At 41.6% G+C, this 17,920-nt stretch overlaps 1 protein-coding gene across 1 annotated transcript; it reads right to left on the bottom strand.

Annotated features, from left to right (window-relative positions):
• Window positions 1-1,102: 1,102 nt before the first annotated feature.
• LOC311121023 (paired box protein Pax-6) lies at window positions 1,103-16,199 on the bottom strand (the record flags this gene model as incomplete). Its single annotated transcript, XM_084195565.1, has 13 exons — window positions 1,103-1,188; window positions 2,420-2,555; window positions 2,936-3,048; window positions 3,466-3,616; window positions 3,755-3,837; window positions 3,987-4,145; window positions 8,004-8,169; window positions 8,678-8,893; window positions 8,984-9,025; window positions 9,387-9,517; window positions 12,076-12,099; window positions 13,079-13,132; window positions 16,187-16,199. 13 exons carry the CDS (start codon window positions 16,197-16,199, stop codon window positions 1,103-1,105), a joined length of 1,374 nt encoding a protein of 457 aa, XP_084051691.1.
• Between the last annotated feature and the right edge of the window lie 1,721 nt (window positions 16,200-17,920).

Below are 17,920 nucleotides of genomic sequence, written 5' to 3'. Positions count from 1 at the left end.
TAGCGATTCAACTGTTTTACTCCACAACTCCTCTGCATGTATAGCTCTTCACTTGGACCAAGAATCAATCCATCCACCACAGCAGAAGTCTATGAACAGGTATTGGACCTAGAATCAATCCATCCACCACAGCAGAAGTCCATGAACAAGTCTTGGACCTAGAATCAATCCATCCACCACAGCAGAAGTCCATGCACATGTCTTGTATTTCCCACTGTCCTTGCAAACTGTTAGTGGTGGTTGTCTGTGACCACAGTTAAACATCCAGGCCTGTACAGTTCATGTGATAATGTGGTTGTCTGTGACCACAGTTAAATACCCAGGCCTATACAGTTCATGTGATAATGTGGTTGTCTGTGACCATAGTTAAATGCCCAGGCCTGTACAGTTCATCTGATAATGCAGGAGTCAAAGACCCAAGGCTGAGGTGGGTGGATTGACTGGAGGTCCTCCTCTGCTGATGTCCATGTTGAAGGAATATGACCAATAAATAGGTTTAATAAACACACTGAGTCTCCTCCCCACAGCTCTCCTCTCGGGTGATATGCAACAGTTTCGCCAGAGTCCACAGACCGTGCAAAGTCTGGTAGAAAGTCTTGATTTAAGCAGATTTTTAAAATAGTAATGGCAGAAATCTCTTGGGTTCTCCTTTCCCCAAAACAAACACAAGACCAACATGGTTTTCTAGCAGTCCATCTATCAGTACTTGATCTGGGTTTCTCATCATAACATACACATGGCCATATACAAACACGCCAGAGAAAGACAGAAAAAAGAAACAAGGACTTGGGAAAAAGAAAATGAAGTTTTTGTTCCATAAAAATGTTAAACACTGGGCACTTTACAGAGGTCCATGTTTCTACTTCTTCTTCCCCCACTCTTCCCATTGTTGTTCTCCCCAGTCCTCATATGTGCCAAGAGCTACAGAACAGCACACGGTCCCAGTAGAAACAACCACACCCTGTAGTCCTAGGGCTCTCCCAGAGTCTCTCTCTCTCTCCTCTCCACTCCTCCACTTCTCTCCGTGTGTGTGTGAGACCCCTGCGGAGGGCGTGGTTGGTACGGTAAGGTGGGCAGTTACAGGGTGAAGTAGCTTTTCTCTCTATTGTAGTCTTGACCAGTACTGAGACATGTCAGGCTCGCCGCCTGGGACCTGGACAGGGACAGACACTCCAGGAGAGATGAGTCCTGAGGAGAGAGGGAAGAGAGACACATCAGTCAAAATGGCCCAGTGTCTCTGTACTGTATTTGGTAAAGAGCCTGAAAAATTACCATCATATTGAGAGACTAACCATGACGCAAAATAGGATATTGAGAGGTAAGTGCTGTAGCACATACGTAGCATGCATCTGAGTTGATCAATGCTTTAGCACAGAGTGCACAGCCATAGAGTATAGGTCATTAGAAAGCTTAAAGGTCCAATGCAGCCGTTTTGATCTCAATGTCAAATCATTTCTGGGTAACAATTAAGTACTTTACTGTGATTTGTTTTAAATTAAAATGGTCAAAAAGAAACAAAAATAGCTTCTTAGCAAAGAGCAATTTCTCAAGCAAACATTTTGCTAGGACTGTCTGGGACTGAAAACTAGTTGTTATTGGCAAAGAGGTTTGGAACTCTCTTATTGGTCTATTCACTAATTCACTGCCTGGTGATGTCACCAGGGAGGCCAAAACTCCATCCCACCAAAACAGGCTGAAATGTCAGGTGGTCTTTTCAAACAGTTCTTACACGAAAAGGGCATTATCATACTTTTCCCAATTTCACAGTATTATTCCAACCTCATAGTGTGGAAATATATATAAAACACCGGAAATCACCTTTTTTGACTGCACTGGGCCTTTGAGTATTCAGTGATAAGAACTTTAGCACACAGAACAGTAGCTTTATGAATCACAGTGGTTAGCACTTCAGCACAGTTAGCTAGGTTGATTTGAAGCCTCACAGAAAGTACAACAGCAAATGAATCAAATTAATTAGTGATTTAGCATAGAGGAAATGTGTCAATGGTCCATTAACCCTTCATGACTGTGACCAGTATATATAGCCCTCAACAGCAATGTAATGGGTTGGAATTAAAACCTCCGTCTAGAGTGGTTAAAATCACATTATGACATTGAGCTGGAATGGAATGGGGTGCGTTCATGTACTAAGATTAGAATGTCAGGAGAGAGAAAATGGTGTGTAACGTAAAGGTACAGTATGTGTCTGTTGTCTGATCAAAGAGAAAAAAAGAAAATGGCGGATAATGGCGAAATGTAGAGCATGAATTAAGAAAGATAATGTGTGCATGGCTATGTAGCCCCCCTCTATTTAAAGGTTAGGTGGCAGATGGTTAGTTAGCGAAGAGACTAAACGTGATTTGTTCATTTTCGCTAAAGGCCAAGCGTTTTTTCGGAAAACAATGGACTTTCTGCCTACCTGTTGAGGTGGTACCAGAAGTGGTCATTGATTGGCTGTTCATATGTGCCTGCATATGAGGGGGCGTGTATGTGTCGTAGCTCCGCCCATTCACAGGCGGACTGGTAGGCAGCATGCAGGAATAGGTCTGGCTGGGCTATAGACAGGGAGAGAATAACGTGTATATATTAGCTTAGCCAACTATATACCCTCTTCAGCTCAGCAGTCAGTCAGTCCTTACAGCAATGCCCAACTATGGATATAGACTATTATTTCCTTTAGGCATTTAGAAATATTTATGACTACAGTTTGATTTCTCCTCAACCTGTTATGAGGATTATAAGAGACCAGCATCATTGTACCTAAGAAGGTTGATTACAACTAGCTTGGTAATAATGGTATTTATTGGCTTTTGAAATACAATTTTAACTGTACTATTTGCAAATTTCAGACCACAACACAACCTTGACATTTGTTGACACAGTTAACGCAGACAGAACAGGGTCAGGGTTAGTTAGTATCTGGTTGTCGACTTACTTGCATAGGCAGGTTGTTGGACATGGTAAAGCTGGGCATGGGAGGCAGTGCGCTGTATGTGTTGGTGAGGGCCGTGTCAGGTCTGCCCAACATAGACCCAGATGTGAAGGACACTGAGGAAGAAGGGGAGAAATGTTGGTTAAAATCTGTTGCAGTTCATACATTCAGAGATGGCAGATAGGGAACATAGTGTGAGTAAAGCCACTCCCTCTTTGACAGGTAGAGTGTAGGCCTCCTTGACATTTAGCTCAGGGGATTTTGTGTTTCAGTGCTTACATGCATGATTAACCAATGAATCATTCAAAGTAGCCTATATCAGCAAAAAGTATTCAATCAACTGTCATTTGATTTATACGATGAGTTATTATTCAACTCAACTTTATATCAAAGAAAAATATCCCTTTTACCTATATTAGTCTTTAATTAAGTTGTCTGACATTGAAATGGGTGGTGGGCCTACTGAAATATTCCTAATGTTGACAAGTGTCCCACTGTGGATGGATGGAATGTTCTATGAATGTCGCGCTTACCAGGTGTGGTGGGCTGAGGCATGGTCTGGTAGACGCTGGTGCTGAAGCTGCTGCTGATGGGGATGTGACTGGAGGAGTTGCTGGCCTGACGACGCTGGTTCCGGAGCTTCTCCTCCCGCCTCCACTTCGCCCTTCTGTTTGAGAACCACACCTGCACAACAAGCCAGGTCAATCAAACATTAGTCGCATATTTAGCCCACGAATCGATTCTTGTGTGCCTTTTTCAGACCAAGCAGCAAAATGTTAATTGAATGCAGTGCAATGCGTATTTCAAAATGTGTCCGCTCACCTGTATTCTTGCTTCAGGCAGATCTATTTTCGCTGCCAGTCTTTCCCTCGCGAAAACGTCAGGATAATGAGTCCTTTCAAATTCTGGAATACAATATGAAAACGTATCTTTAGTATAGGCTAACAAACATATTGTTGTCTTTGAATTATGTGTAGGCTACTGAGGTGAATGTTGCTATTCATTCAATAAGACGTTAAATTAAAATATTCATATCGTGTAAATTCAAGTTCACCTTTTTCCAGTGCTTCAATCTGCTCTTGGGTGAACGACGTGCGGTTTCTCTGTAGCTTTCTCTTTAGCTGAAGTCGCATCTGCGTCTCGTCTGAATCCTCCCCATTCGAACTGATGGAGTTGGTGTTCTCTCCTGCACCGTCCTGTGGCTGGCAACCGTCTGTAATGAAATCAATAAACAAATATGAATTAGCCTACTACATCTCCAAAATCATTAATGAATATATTGTTTAATTTTATAGTTCTCAAAATAAACTGCAAAAAATAACATTTCATCCTCGCAATAGCCCATAGGGAATTCATTTGAATTCAATAGTCCTATTATCTTTATATTTTTCCGTTAAAAGCGACCTGTTAGAATAATAAGGAAAAGCTGCCATTGTAGGCCTAGCTGGCATAAAACCCACAGAGGCATTGAATGATGATGGATGAATGATCCAGCTAACATATTGATCTCTGCTTGTTTTCAGACACATCAATAGCCATAAAAGACTGAGTTGTTATTTGTAAAATATTGTGGGGAAAATACCATTGCTCAGCATTGCTGCGTGAACATAGATCCTTTATCACCTCTCAACAATGGAACATGTGCTCAAAGGGTTAAGAGAAATGTGACAAGATGTGGCGAACTCCTTTCAGGCCCTCTGAAATGTTTAAAAACCCAAACTCTCTCCCCCATTTAGGAGCGTTGCGAAGCCTCAATGGCCGTCCCCATATGCGCTTTCGTATAGCCATTGAGGTGACCACCAACACTTGAATAGAAGGAGGTGCTTTTCACAATGAAACAATGCGGTTCGGGGTAAGGGAAACCATTAAACTCTGTGCACACAGCGAGAGGTGGCTACAGCGAACTCTTCGTGGGCAGAATATCACCAGAGAGAAATGGAGCAGCACAATCGGACGAGGCGACAAAAGGATTCTCTCTGTGCTTTGGTGGACTATTGTGCGCACGAGGATCCCGGTCAACAGAGCTTTGAGTTCAGTGTGTTAACCCTTATCCACTAGCATCATTAATCACGTCTCCCGGCCAGCTAAACGCCAGTCAGGATTTCTGTCTTAAATTGGAAACAAATGAGTGAGGAGAGAGCATGCAACCCCCTGTACAAGCTGAATAAGGCCTATCTATTCACGGCTCCTGGTTGTCCGTGGTGGGCCTATAGGGTCTTCAGTTCGAGGCGTATCGACTAATGCCTGTCTTGTTTTTGCACATCATTATCCCTCCGAGAAGTTCAGATGAAATTAAGCAATTAAGGGCTACTTTTGGAGAATGTCGGTTTTTATGTGTGTAACGCTATTTGACCAGTCGTTTCGTGAGGTGCACATGCATACAGAAAATGTTCTGAGTTGACCCATTTAGTTGGGGTAGTCTCGGACATGACAGTACTTACATTGGACTCACGACAGGCTACTCTTCTCTAACGATATCCATAAGCCTATTTAAACAAATGTATAGGATCGAATGTTTTCCACTAGTCTGTTTAGCTATCATTCCACTCCTTGCCACTGCTGTCATGCTAAACATCTTTGGCATATGACACGGAGTACAACGAGTGGAATGTTAGCTAAACAGACTGGTACCCAGGCTAGTTTTCCCCTGGGAGATTCCATAAAACATTTGTTGTAATATTGGAGTATTTGCATAACAACAGTTTAAATACGCACTAAATTAGCATGACATTGCGTGTTATGTAAGCAAATTCACCTTAAGGTCCCTGTCATATTTTAGGCTTAGGCCGATAACAATGTAGTAGCCTAGGCTAAATAGCCCATGAATTAGACATACTACCACAGACATCTAGCAAGTGCTAAATTATAGCACATAATGATAATTGTCTGGGTTTGTATTGGCTTGAAATGAATGTGTTAATAGGATTATTACAATCAAAATGTATCTTTTTAAAATGTCAAAAAAATTTCTTCATATATCCTGTGTCCACTCAGCGCTTTGTCTTTCTTCTCGAAGGATAATCCACAAAAATGAGTGAATGTGCGGCCTATTATCCCTCCGCCAGACCCACTGACGCTAGGTTTGGGATTTGTTTTCTTTTAAAAAGCGCTGGGAAATAAACTCATTCTTTGGTATCACGGTGTCTCGGGCAGTCGGGCGGAAAAGCAGCCAAAAGAAAAAGCGGCACCTTTCAGTCAACAGAGAGACTGGATCAAAAACACTTAAAAAAACGATTAAACTGAAAGAGAAAGTGAGTGTCTAAATCCTACAGACGGGATTTAGTTCCATATCAGAATGAAATGAGAGAAAGAGAGGTAAGAATTAATTGCCACGGAGTTTTATTCCGCCTCTCTAGATAGAGTTACTCCTTTCAGGCCCTGTCAGACTCCTTGTAACCATTATTTTAGCCACTGTTGCGTAGCTGTTGTTTGACAGGGACCATATTTCGTTCTCCTCAGAGACCTAGCCTTGCCGTATGGTTTAGGCCTAATGGGCCTCCTGAAATGAACTCCTGGAAACAATTCCCAATTAAGTTGGATGTAAATGCCCATGTCACTTTATTTTCAATCGAAGAAACTGAAAAACAATATTGCAATAAGGGCCTAAAAACATTGCCTTAAAGGCCTTTAAAAATGTATTATTATTATTATTATTATTATTATTATTATTATTACTAGGCCTATTATTATTGTAATTATGATTAGGCCTGTTATTATTATTAATAATATTAATAATAATATCGTTATTATTAATAGCCTACTATTATTATCAATAATTAAATTAAATCAAACAAAGTGTAAACTGAGTGAATAATTATGCCTAGTTTTAGAAATGGACGACACTGACTTTAAGCTAATAGGCCTAAGCATATAGTTTATTGTACATTAAAAAATTAAAAAATTAAAACCTGAACAAAGATAGTTTAGCCCACATAAGACTAAATCAAAAAGCCTTTATGTTCAAAGCAAATTAAATTCGGTGCAGAAACATATATCGAATTATTACACTGTTTCTCACGAGTTTCTTCCCTTTCAGGCTCTGTATTTCACAATGGTCTATTACAGCACAAAAAAATAACTAGAACATAAACATTTATCTTTGTAACATGCATGTTTTCATGGCTAATCGCCCCGCCTGTCATCCCGTGTCCAGTGGTCTCCTGTGGAACATTTCTCCATCAGTCTCCCCAACTAGACACTCCTGCATGTCACCATAACGAGAGACGAAGCTCTCTCTAATGAGCAATTATACATAGCAGGACCGTTCCCATAACTAATCCTTGCGTGTGAAGGAAAACATTTCTTTGTACTGATATCCCGCACACGGCCCTCAGGCTTTTTTTCCCCGCCAGGAGAGGAGGAAAATGCGGGTTGTTGGATGGACACCTCCGCTGAAATGCCAGGCCTCTGTCACGCACATCCCCATCGGAGACAGTGTGGGCATTGAGACTGCTGATTAATTGGCCGTTCACTAATCGACTACTCTATGATTAATTGGGATTCTTGTCCACCAAAGGCATCAAAGCATGTTGACAATACCTGCTTGATATGCTGACCAATCATAAACGACATCCAATCATCTTAAATTATTGATGCCCAACACGCACTGAAAACTATAGCTTTAAGATGTTTATTGTATAACATATTTGTTATGGTGACTTAGCTTAAGTAACACTACTCACTAATCAGTTACGTCATTTTCGTCTAGCCAGAACCCATGCGTAATGTGACCGTTTAGTCATGTATGAAAGAAGCGAAGATATAGGCCATGGTATAGACCTAGCATGTGCAATATAACGTTCAATCCATTGTTCTCATAACAATAAAAACATGTGTGATATTAATGTTTACATGGACCCTTAGGTCATTTCAACAATGTGGTTTATAAAAACCCTAATACTCCTTCTTCCAAAGTCTAACGGAATGCATTGCCCAATGATGGATTAGTCTATAGGCCCACATTCGAATAATGGTGAGATAATTATATGATTTCACGAATACCGCAAATTCTTTATATCTATAGGCTACTATAGGCTTCTTCATTGTCATATTATTAGTGACTGAGGCTCACCTTGGTTGGGCTGCCCTGGGACTGAAGTTCCGGGGTACCATCCGGGCCGTGTCCCCCAAGTTCCTGTCTGACCGTTGAGCATTCTCAGCTTGTCATACATGCCATCTGCGCCCATCTGTTGCTTCTCGCTAGCCAGGTTGCGGAGGACTCTGTTTATCGATGACACCTGAAAGACAAACAAAACGGAACGGTTTGATTAACTCCAGGCATGATTTAAAAATGCGCGCCGCCGCCGGCATAGCGTGTAGGCATGCGAGCACTGTGAGCGTGCAAACGTTAATGTCTATGGTGCAAACGTATACACATGCACGCACGCGCGCGCACACATACGTCACATCCTGACAAGTGAGCTGGAAGTAAAGAGGTAAACAGAGCATTTCCAAATAATATTTGAGAAAAAACATTGAAAATGTGCCTATTATAAACATCAACAAATGCCAATTGAATACATTTATTTTACATGTAGGCCCTATGTGGTGCAAAATTATCTAGCTAATAACGAATTAAATCGAAATCTACAGGTTAACTCATGCTAACCATATGTTTTACATATAACGCAGTGCATGATCTCATGACTAAATGGTTGGCTGCTAATCATGCATGCTTTCCGTCTCTGATAAATCATTTCAGGTTGTAAAAAAATCATGCTCATAACTTACACTCACTGCACTTACACTGGGTATATTGTCGTTGGTGCAGACCCCCTCCGACAACAGTCTGTCGCGGATCTCCCAGGCGAAAATAGACGGGCACTCCCGCTTGTACTGCGCTATCTTCCCCACCACCTCTGGAGTGGCTACCCTCGGTTTGCTGCCTCCGATCGCTCTCGGTCTAATGGAGCCAGTCTCATAGTATCTGCCAAGGATCTTACTCACGCACCCGTTGGACACCTGGATAGAAAACAATAGACACAATTCACATACATTATTTAAGACTAGTTGCGAAATGTTGAAGATTACGTCAAACAATAATAAGCTTACGTTTTCATTTTCCAGCACTTGGACTTTTGAGTCATCATGGGTCTATAAACAGAAAATATGCCTTAAATGGTATAGGATAACAGAGTGTGCACTTTCTAAAATGCAACTATTCTTAGGGGGGAAAGTGGTAGCCTACTTAGGACTTGTTACCCTTCATTTAATTTGAATTGGATATGGAATATAAAGAGAAGCAATTAGGCTTTGTCTGGCCCTTCTTACAGCCAACATTGTTGGAAAACGTTTTTAAATAAACAAAAAGGCTACAGCAAGGAAAACGAAAAGTTCCACCATGCATCATCTTCTTATATTTATATTTATTTATTTTGTGGTATCTTAAAATAAAAAATAAAAAAGACTGAATGCTAGGGTTTCCTGCGCCAGACAGAAAGAATGCCCTGGTCACCTGCAGAATCCTGGAGATGTCGCACGGCCGCGCGCCACTATGAGCAAGTTCGACGATTTTCTGCCTGGTGGTGTCCGGTAGCGGTCTACCGTTAACAAACACACCGCCCAGCTGGTTCACACCGCTGTGACCTGCACGGAGACAAAGGGGAGCCCAATTATAGGCCACTGTTGCAATGTAACAACAAGGTTATGATCACAACAATATGTTCTATAACAAAATAGCAGTGAGTTAGGCAATGCTTTTCCTTTCAGATGGTTAGCTTTCAGAGCAAAGGTGAAACATAAACATTGAAGGGAGGCATTAATTGTGAACAAAACGCTAAATTTAGAATGAAACAGGAAATGCACATAGTCTAATAGTAAAATTATCCCCAAAATGAATATCTAATAGTTATTTATTGTTCTATTGTGATCAACACTTCAGGTCAAGCCCACTCCAGACAATCGTCACTGTAATTCAATAGCCTTGAATCAACATATGCAGGGAATCGATAAAGCGTCAACAGCATCCAATGATCTGGACCAAAACATCTCCATCCAACTGAGATTAAATCAGCTATTCAAAGGTGAAATCAGCTATTCAAAGGTGAAATCGGCTATCCAAAGGTGAATTCAGTCATACGCGAGTTGTCCAGCATTATTTCGCCAAGCAAGCCAACCCCAATTTCAGCCTCTTCAAATTCCCAAACATCGAAATGAAATGCCCATATCGTCCTCACGGCTATTCCAATGTACTATTACGCATAACCTCAACACAAGCACACCAAAATACCACCCATTTAGGTAGCCTCAAATATAACAAACCTCAATAAATGTTATCCAAATATAAGTATTTTTAAAACAATTAATTAATAGGTAGGTTGTAGTCGATAAGGAGGTTCAGTAAAGCAGGGAAAGAGCCAGCAAACCTGAAGCCAAGTGGGACCGATGCCTCCCCGGAGTGCCTTACTGCGCTCCAGATCTCCGCTGCCTTCTCCTGCGCTGCCGCCTGCTACATTGACTCTGGGAGCAGAGGCTCCTTAGCAATAAATAAGCTCCAAATATAGAAGAGGGGGAAAATATGATGAGGCTGGCTGACATTTGTCTTTAAAATAAAGCTAGCTGCACGTCAAGTTTGAGCTTAATTTCTGGAAATAGGCGGAAGTCGCCTCGGATCATGCATGGGAAGGCTAATTGAAAAGATCAGTTGGAGCACTTGTGGCAGGCATGTCACTTTATGACACAGCTCTGCTTTTGAAAAACGCATCGTCACGACAAATAGTAGCACGATAAAACGACCCTTTCTGTCTGGATTTGGATATCACTCAGACAAAATTGGACGCTACTCGTTTACCCTTCGAGGGAGGCTTCGTTTTAAGGTGGCCAGGGGCTACGCGCGGGCACAACAAACGAGGGCGCGCTTGGATTCTCAACATATTAAATCTGACATCTCGGTTTTTTTCCCTTGTTTGTATTTGGCAACAAATCCTCCCAGCCACTACAATCCTGTTGTGTGCAATCAGTGGGCTATCTGCTTGGGAATACGTTGTATGTGCGCTTGTGCCAATTAAAAGCCATGTTTTGAGTGAATATAAATCTGTTTAACAGAATTAAACACTTCTCTTTGGCCACTATGTGTAATGATCCTTATCCAACGTGGACCTGATTAATAGCAGATCCATTATCATCCCCTTGCTCTTTGGTAATTCCAGGATTAAGTGGAATTAATAGACTTCCTACTCTCAAATTGGCTTGCCAGCGCCAAGCAGCTGTTCGCTGCGGGTTTACATGGTTGCACCATCACCTCAACGCATTTATAACCATCATATACATCCACGGGATCGATAAAGCCGTCAGATAAGGACATCACATACATTTTCAGCTCTCCAAAGGTTAAGTCTTAATCATGGGCCCAATTCCCCAGGGCGAGATGCGTAGATCTCGCCCGCTGGCGCTGATTATGCGCCTTCTATTCTATTGCTAGTCGACTAATAGGAAAACATATGGTGTCAATTTGGCCGCTCCCCTTCATATACACCCAGGAGTTGTTAGCACAAAAGCCACCGAGGCCACGGCGACCTTTAAACTACACATAGAGCCGGGCCCAATGATATCTCCTCGGCCATTCGCACCAGAAATCACAAGCCAAGCCAGGGGTGCATTTCATTAACATCAATCTGGGGCAAAGCAGGAGCAGAGGGGGCAGTACATAGCTTTGATGACGCCTCGTTTAAAACATAATCTCAATAAAGGAGAACTGGCAAGCAATCTGTGATTAAGCCATTTGTCAGCGCATAGAGCAGTGGGTAATGCCAAGGTGGCCTATATGGCGCATAATGGACTACCAATATTGTTCAAAATAATATTCAATAGGCTATGTATTTAAAAAATATATGATACAAAATAAATAGGCCTAAATGAAAAATTCCTGTATCAATTGTCCTACTTAATCTGACCTATATTCAAGCCTTTTGTTTTGCATGTTGTCATTTTCCCTTATAGGGAACAATATAATATTCCCTACTTGCATTGAAATTATAACCTACACACTATAGGCCTACAACAAGGTATCAATATGCCTTACACGTGATCTAGCTATAAGTACATTGAATTCAGACAGATTAAAATGTGACTATGTAGGCACGTGTTACAGCACAGGCACGTCATCAAGGTGAGGAGAATAGCAGAGAGGAAATCATTCCACACACCTTCATCACAGATGTCATAGACCTCTAGTCCAGCAGCAAGACAAGAGAGAAAATAACGTTACTTTTGATCCTTCATGGTTTAGTTCATTTCGCCAGTAATTATGTCAGCAACTCATATGGGCCATTATGATAAACAACCCAGACAAATAATAACACACTACAGACTAGAAAGCAATATAGGCCTACACACAGTCTATTTTCCTTTATGGCGCCCATGCAAGACAATATCATGTTTTATCATGTTTTTTGTTGGTGTTGAGTTTAGGCCTATATGTCCAGTTCTACTCTGTTCTTTTTATAATGTGGGCATCTCCATTATAACTCCTGCTCTGTTCATGAGGAGACTAATCTACATAAGACATTATTGATATTCCTCCTTTTTCACGCAATGTCCTTCTCTCCCTTCCCTTGTTCCGCCCCAGCTAATAGTGTATACAGCCTGGCAGTCAGCTCTAAAGCTAATGCAGACGGCTGTGCAATTATTTAATACCAACTCAAGCGGGAAGAAAAATCTCCCCCTTCAACCCAACCCCCTCTACTCTCTCTCTCTCTCTCTCTCTCTCTCTCTCTCTCTCTCTCTCTCTCTCTCTCTCTCTCTCTCTCTCTCTCTCTCTCTCTCTCTCTCTCTGTGCACATAGCAGAAAACTAAAACAATCTGTGGAGATTAATGGATGATATATAATTAGACTATAACTGTCAATGTTCAATAACTCTGCGGTCTGGAAGGGGCCGTATAACATGCATTACATATAAACACATGGATAGTGGTAAATTAACAACATCAAGAGCAACACACAATTTTAAACATTTAAACTAAAAACAAACCATAAACTGCTGCAATAAATGATGTGGGAAAAAAACAAAAGAATAAAGCTAATATGTTAGGGGTATGTTATGTTAAGGGAACCATAAAGACAGTAGAGTAGTTGGGGTTGCATGCATTCATATCTCCACTTGCGGTTAGTATCAAAGTTTAAAAACCAAAATATGCAAATCCACTTACTGTTCTGCATCATCGAGGCTACGCCAGACTCCCACGTGGCTTGGCTGTGGTATTCTATGCGTCATAAGGAAATAACAATGATAACAATGTTAGTATCAGCATAATTAGAATGTAATGACTATTCAAAGTTTTGCATTACAATTCACAAATGTTCTCTATTTTTTTCAAATATATTTCTTATTTTTTTCCCTTTTAGTTACTTCGAATTCCAATGCAATTAGGGCGGATACTTTGGTGCAATACAATCATAATGTTGCTCTGTGATTATAAATTCCACATAGCCATAATCCATGTGAATTGGCATATCCCCATTGTATATATATTTTAGCATTAAACTTGCCTGGAAACAGAGTTGACTGTTGGCTTAAAACAATTTAGCCAATCTTAATGTCTCCCTAGGACAAAGCAAAACAGTATATTAGTACAGCCCTAGCGAAGACTGTGTCCTACATTTTACAAGTAAAGCCTACAAAAATTATTATTGAATTATAATTGTAATTAATAAATAGGCTACTATCGATTTGGCGTGTTATTCATATGAGAGCATTTATATTTCTGTTTTTATTTTTATATTTTGGACAGCCTGAAGTTTGAAGAAACGGGCACTTTAATAGGCCTAATTGAAGATGGTAAAGTAAATAAATTAGGTTGAGTTGCGATGGTTGCTATTCGTTGGCACAACCATCGCTATCCGTTGGCACGTGCATGGTTTATTGATCACCTGTTTCTGATTCCTTGACATGTTTTTTCTTCTTCTACTTGATGGCTTATAAACAGGCTTAAACATAAAGCAACCGCCACAGAGGGTATTTCTAGTTATATAAAAATCTAGACCCTCTCGCCTAATGTGTATAGTGACACACGCTGTCTACCTCGCCTCACTGCTCTGCAAAAGTACAAACCAGGAGGGGGTTGAGGCCGGCATTCAAAGCCTGCCGGAGTCCGAACAATGCGCCCCTTTCTACCGCCATACCCAAACCCGGGGCCCGCACAACTCGGCCTCCACAACTAGCAACTCATCTTCCCACTAAACGTACCAACAACTCCAGAATACAAAGAACCGAAGGCATCCACCCCCTCCGGGACCATACACACAACACCTTCTCACTGGCACAGCGGAGCACCGTGACCTCGGTTGCCCGTAGCCCAATGTGGGATTTGTTTGTTTCGTTTTGGGAAATGGAAAAGTAATTTCTTGTTATAAATATCTAGAGGTAATGGTGTAGCTGGTGACGGTTGTTAGGCGGTTGTAAAAAGATACAACAGCTCAGTGGGGAGCTCAATCGGGAAAAGACAAAACGCAATAAAGAACCTATTCAAATGGTCGGTTAAAAAGGAGGCCAGTGAAGGAATAGTCTGAAGTTTCATTTTATCTCTTTACGCAAAATCAACCCTGTTGTGGGCATGTGTGTATTGCACCCGAACCTAGGATTTGGAAACATGCATTGGCTTGAGAAGTGAGACATACAAGTAGGCCTACTTTCTGGAGAAAGTAGCCTATTGCAAAAAAAAAACGTGTTTCCAATGCCATTTTATAATGTATCAGAACACTGTTAACAGTAATAATTGTTTTGTTGCAAACGGAGGAATTTCTTCCTCGTCAGTCCTGTTCTTAGAAGTAGTCTGTCTGAAAACACCCAAAGTGGTTATACACAACTCTTGAAAACAATGCATTTAATTTTTTGCAATGCAAACGCACTCAACTCATTAATTTAGATTCCTCCACATTCATTCCAATATTTTAACTGTGCGTAAAAGTATAAGCCCACCAATGCAAAATAAATCTCTCAAAAATACACACAACCCCGGAAGTGGCGAATGGTAAAATAATCATAAATTCCTCTCCGCCTTGAAAACAATATTTCTGCTAAATGTTTGGAGAACTGCGATTCAGCAGTGTCCCACTCCCATACCATCTCTTTATAGACATCATCGGCCTAGTTAATCATTTACTTAGGGTCGAAAACTCTGCCGTTGTCGCTGAGGTTAACAAGGGTCTAATCTGCATTTCTTTTCCTTTAGTAGTACCTAATCCGTAACAACAATCGCCTTAATTAAACATGCTTATTCAGGCCGCTGGATCCTGAGTTCACAACATTCACATGCAGAAATACATTACTATCTCAAACAATGGCTCAGTAGGAAGTTGTGAGTACTATGCATTTACATGCACTAAGCATCTTAGTGTTATCGTTAATGTAATATGTTAATTTAACGACACAAATGAAACCATAATATTTATGATTAGTCGAATAGTGAAATATAGGTCTAACTTTCAGCTACCTTCGTTTGACAGTTTTATTGATTTAGACTCAGTGAACGTGAAACTATCTTTATATTTTTAGAGTTGTGCAGATATACTTTCTATGTTGACAAAAAACATAAATATGACAAAATTATAATAGGCTATGTATTTAGCCTATTAGTATAAATGCTTTGTTTTATTTTATAATAATTGTAAAACGTTTTTGTAGTATTTTAGTAAATTGTAAGCACGCTTAAATTCGTGTAGTGATAACTATTTCTGCACAATACTTCACTTGCTTTGAAGAAAAGTACAACTTGAGGTATATTTTCTTTGGCACGCAAACAAGAGAGAAAAATGCGTAGGCCCAGCGTGTACTTGGAGCGTTTTAGAGAAGGCGCTTGGGTGACTCGGCTGTCTATGACTCAAACTGACACCATTCCTCAACGGGTCATTGCTCCCCATTCTCCATGATGATCACTGTCTTGGCCTAACGCGACTTTTTACTCTTTGCTGTCATAAATAAGCATTAAGCTATCCGTAAACACCAACACAACCGATCATTAAAGAGCACATAAAATAAACAGGAAAGCCAGCCCCAATGCCGCTTCAAATCGAACTCTACAACTCCAGAGTAGGAGTTGAGTATCAGCAGCCCAGTAGAGGCTATACTTACTGCACAAACTCCAACCTATAGCCTAGCTATAATAGTCGGCAGCCTGGAAGATGCATATTGCGCAATAATAATAATAGATTCGTTTTCAATTATTGATTGTTCTGTATTAAGTTATGTGTGTTTGCAGGGTTGCAGTCTAGGTTGAAATGCACAGACAGTATTTTACTGAGAAGATATCCACTCTCACCTTTTTGAGGCATCCTGCGCGGCTGTCAAAAGTCCTTGTCAAATAGTTCTCCGCGCCACAGAAAGAGAACAAATGCAGGGCAGTCTCTTGTTGTAGTTTTTCAGTAAGAGGAAAAAATAGTTTTCCAGTGATCTTCAGCGGAGACGGAAGGGATATCCCTGCGAAGGAGACAGAGATTGACAGTGAACTCAGATGTCAGGACCGCGGAGTGAGCGAGATTGTGGGCTCGTGTGAGTGAGCGAGATAGCGAATGAGAGAGGGGAAGAGAAGGAGAGAGCGAGAAGGGGAGGGAGGGAAAGAATGGGAGAAGTAGAGGGGGTTGGGGGCTAAGAGAGAACACACCTATGCTGATTGGTGATGGTAGAAGTGTATTACTGTATGTGTTCCTGGTCTGCTGTGCTCTGTGCGTTTCCTCGACCTCTGTCATCATCGGCCCCCACGTAAACACTTCCACCCCCGCCAAAGCGGGAAATGGGGCCGAGCGAGAGAGAAGAGAGACCCATCTCCCCAAACCACTAATCAGCAGACACATACAAACACCCTCTTTCTTTCTTTCTTTCTTTCTTTCTTTCTCTCTCTCTATCTCTCTCGCTCTCTTCCCCTCGCTATCTGAACATTGCCTGCCCTACTATGCAAAGCAACTGGATTGCCTCGGAGATGCCCATTGGATAGAAAGCAAAGGCCCGGTGGGTCTCAGCAGAGGCCGAGTTGGTTCCGTGGTGGTGGGAATCTCAGGCATGTTTTACAGCTAAACCTGAGGGCACGACGCTGGGAAAACTGAGGATGTACACGCATTTTCAAGCAGTCAGCTCCATCAATGGATCATTCTTTCCACTGAGCTGATTTCAAATCGTTCTTGAGTTATCGAGCGTAGGCTAGGCCTATTTCCGTGAGAAAGTGGCCTACACATAAATGTTTTCTTTTGTTTTAGGCGTATTGCTATCGTGCAGCCTCTATATTCTTTACCTTACTAATTTGTCCAATGCAATCTTGGAACAAACTTCATATTTACTTTGGGTCTGCATGAAAACAAACCGTTTCTGAGTTTCTGTCAACAGCTCTGCATGGCTGTTTGCAATGGTTGCGAATATCTCCCTGGAGTACATAGTGAGTTGGCCCTTAGTGATCAGGGCCACTACTAATGACAGATGAGCTGAGGAGGGCTCCCCATTGACAGCGGTGGCTTTTAAAGGGGAAACTGTTTACTTTGTGTATTAAGTGCACTTGTAAATTACCACTAATGTAGCCTACTGGCTGAAAACAAACGCAAACTTTCCCCACGTGCCTTTGTTGACTGTTTGGTATCACCTTCATTGACTGCTCAGCCTGTCATGGACATTGTAAACACACAGACACACACACCGTTCCTCGCCATGCGTAAAGGGCCCCTGCTTTTAGGCAAGCTCTGCTGCTTTTTATGGACGCATTTGCAAGGCAAGGTGACGTCACTCCTATGACCTGACAGCAAATATCACGCGTAAATAAAGTGAGGCAAATGACTGGTCAGCAATGACCACACGCTCCCTAACTGCGCGGGTTAAATGGCCGGCCATTAGGGCACACCTCAGCGCACCCGAAAGCAACCCCTCCGAGCCCGTATTGAAGCTTACACTCGTAGCTTGCGAAGCACCAGTCTCAGTGCTGGGAGTCCCCGTCGCTTATTCCAAAGGACCAGGGCCGGTGGAGGCTGTTTGGATGTGTGGAGCCAACCAAAAGCAAAATTGGGGTACAAAA

This window comes from Coregonus lavaretus (assembly GCF_964263955.1).
Source record: "Coregonus lavaretus genome assembly, contig: HAP1_SCAFFOLD_640, whole genome shotgun sequence".
Classification (NCBI taxonomy): domain Eukaryota; kingdom Metazoa; phylum Chordata; class Actinopteri; order Salmoniformes; family Salmonidae; genus Coregonus; species Coregonus lavaretus.
The sequence above is the reverse complement of the archived record's forward strand: the minus strand, read 5'-3'. Positions and strand labels throughout refer to the sequence as shown.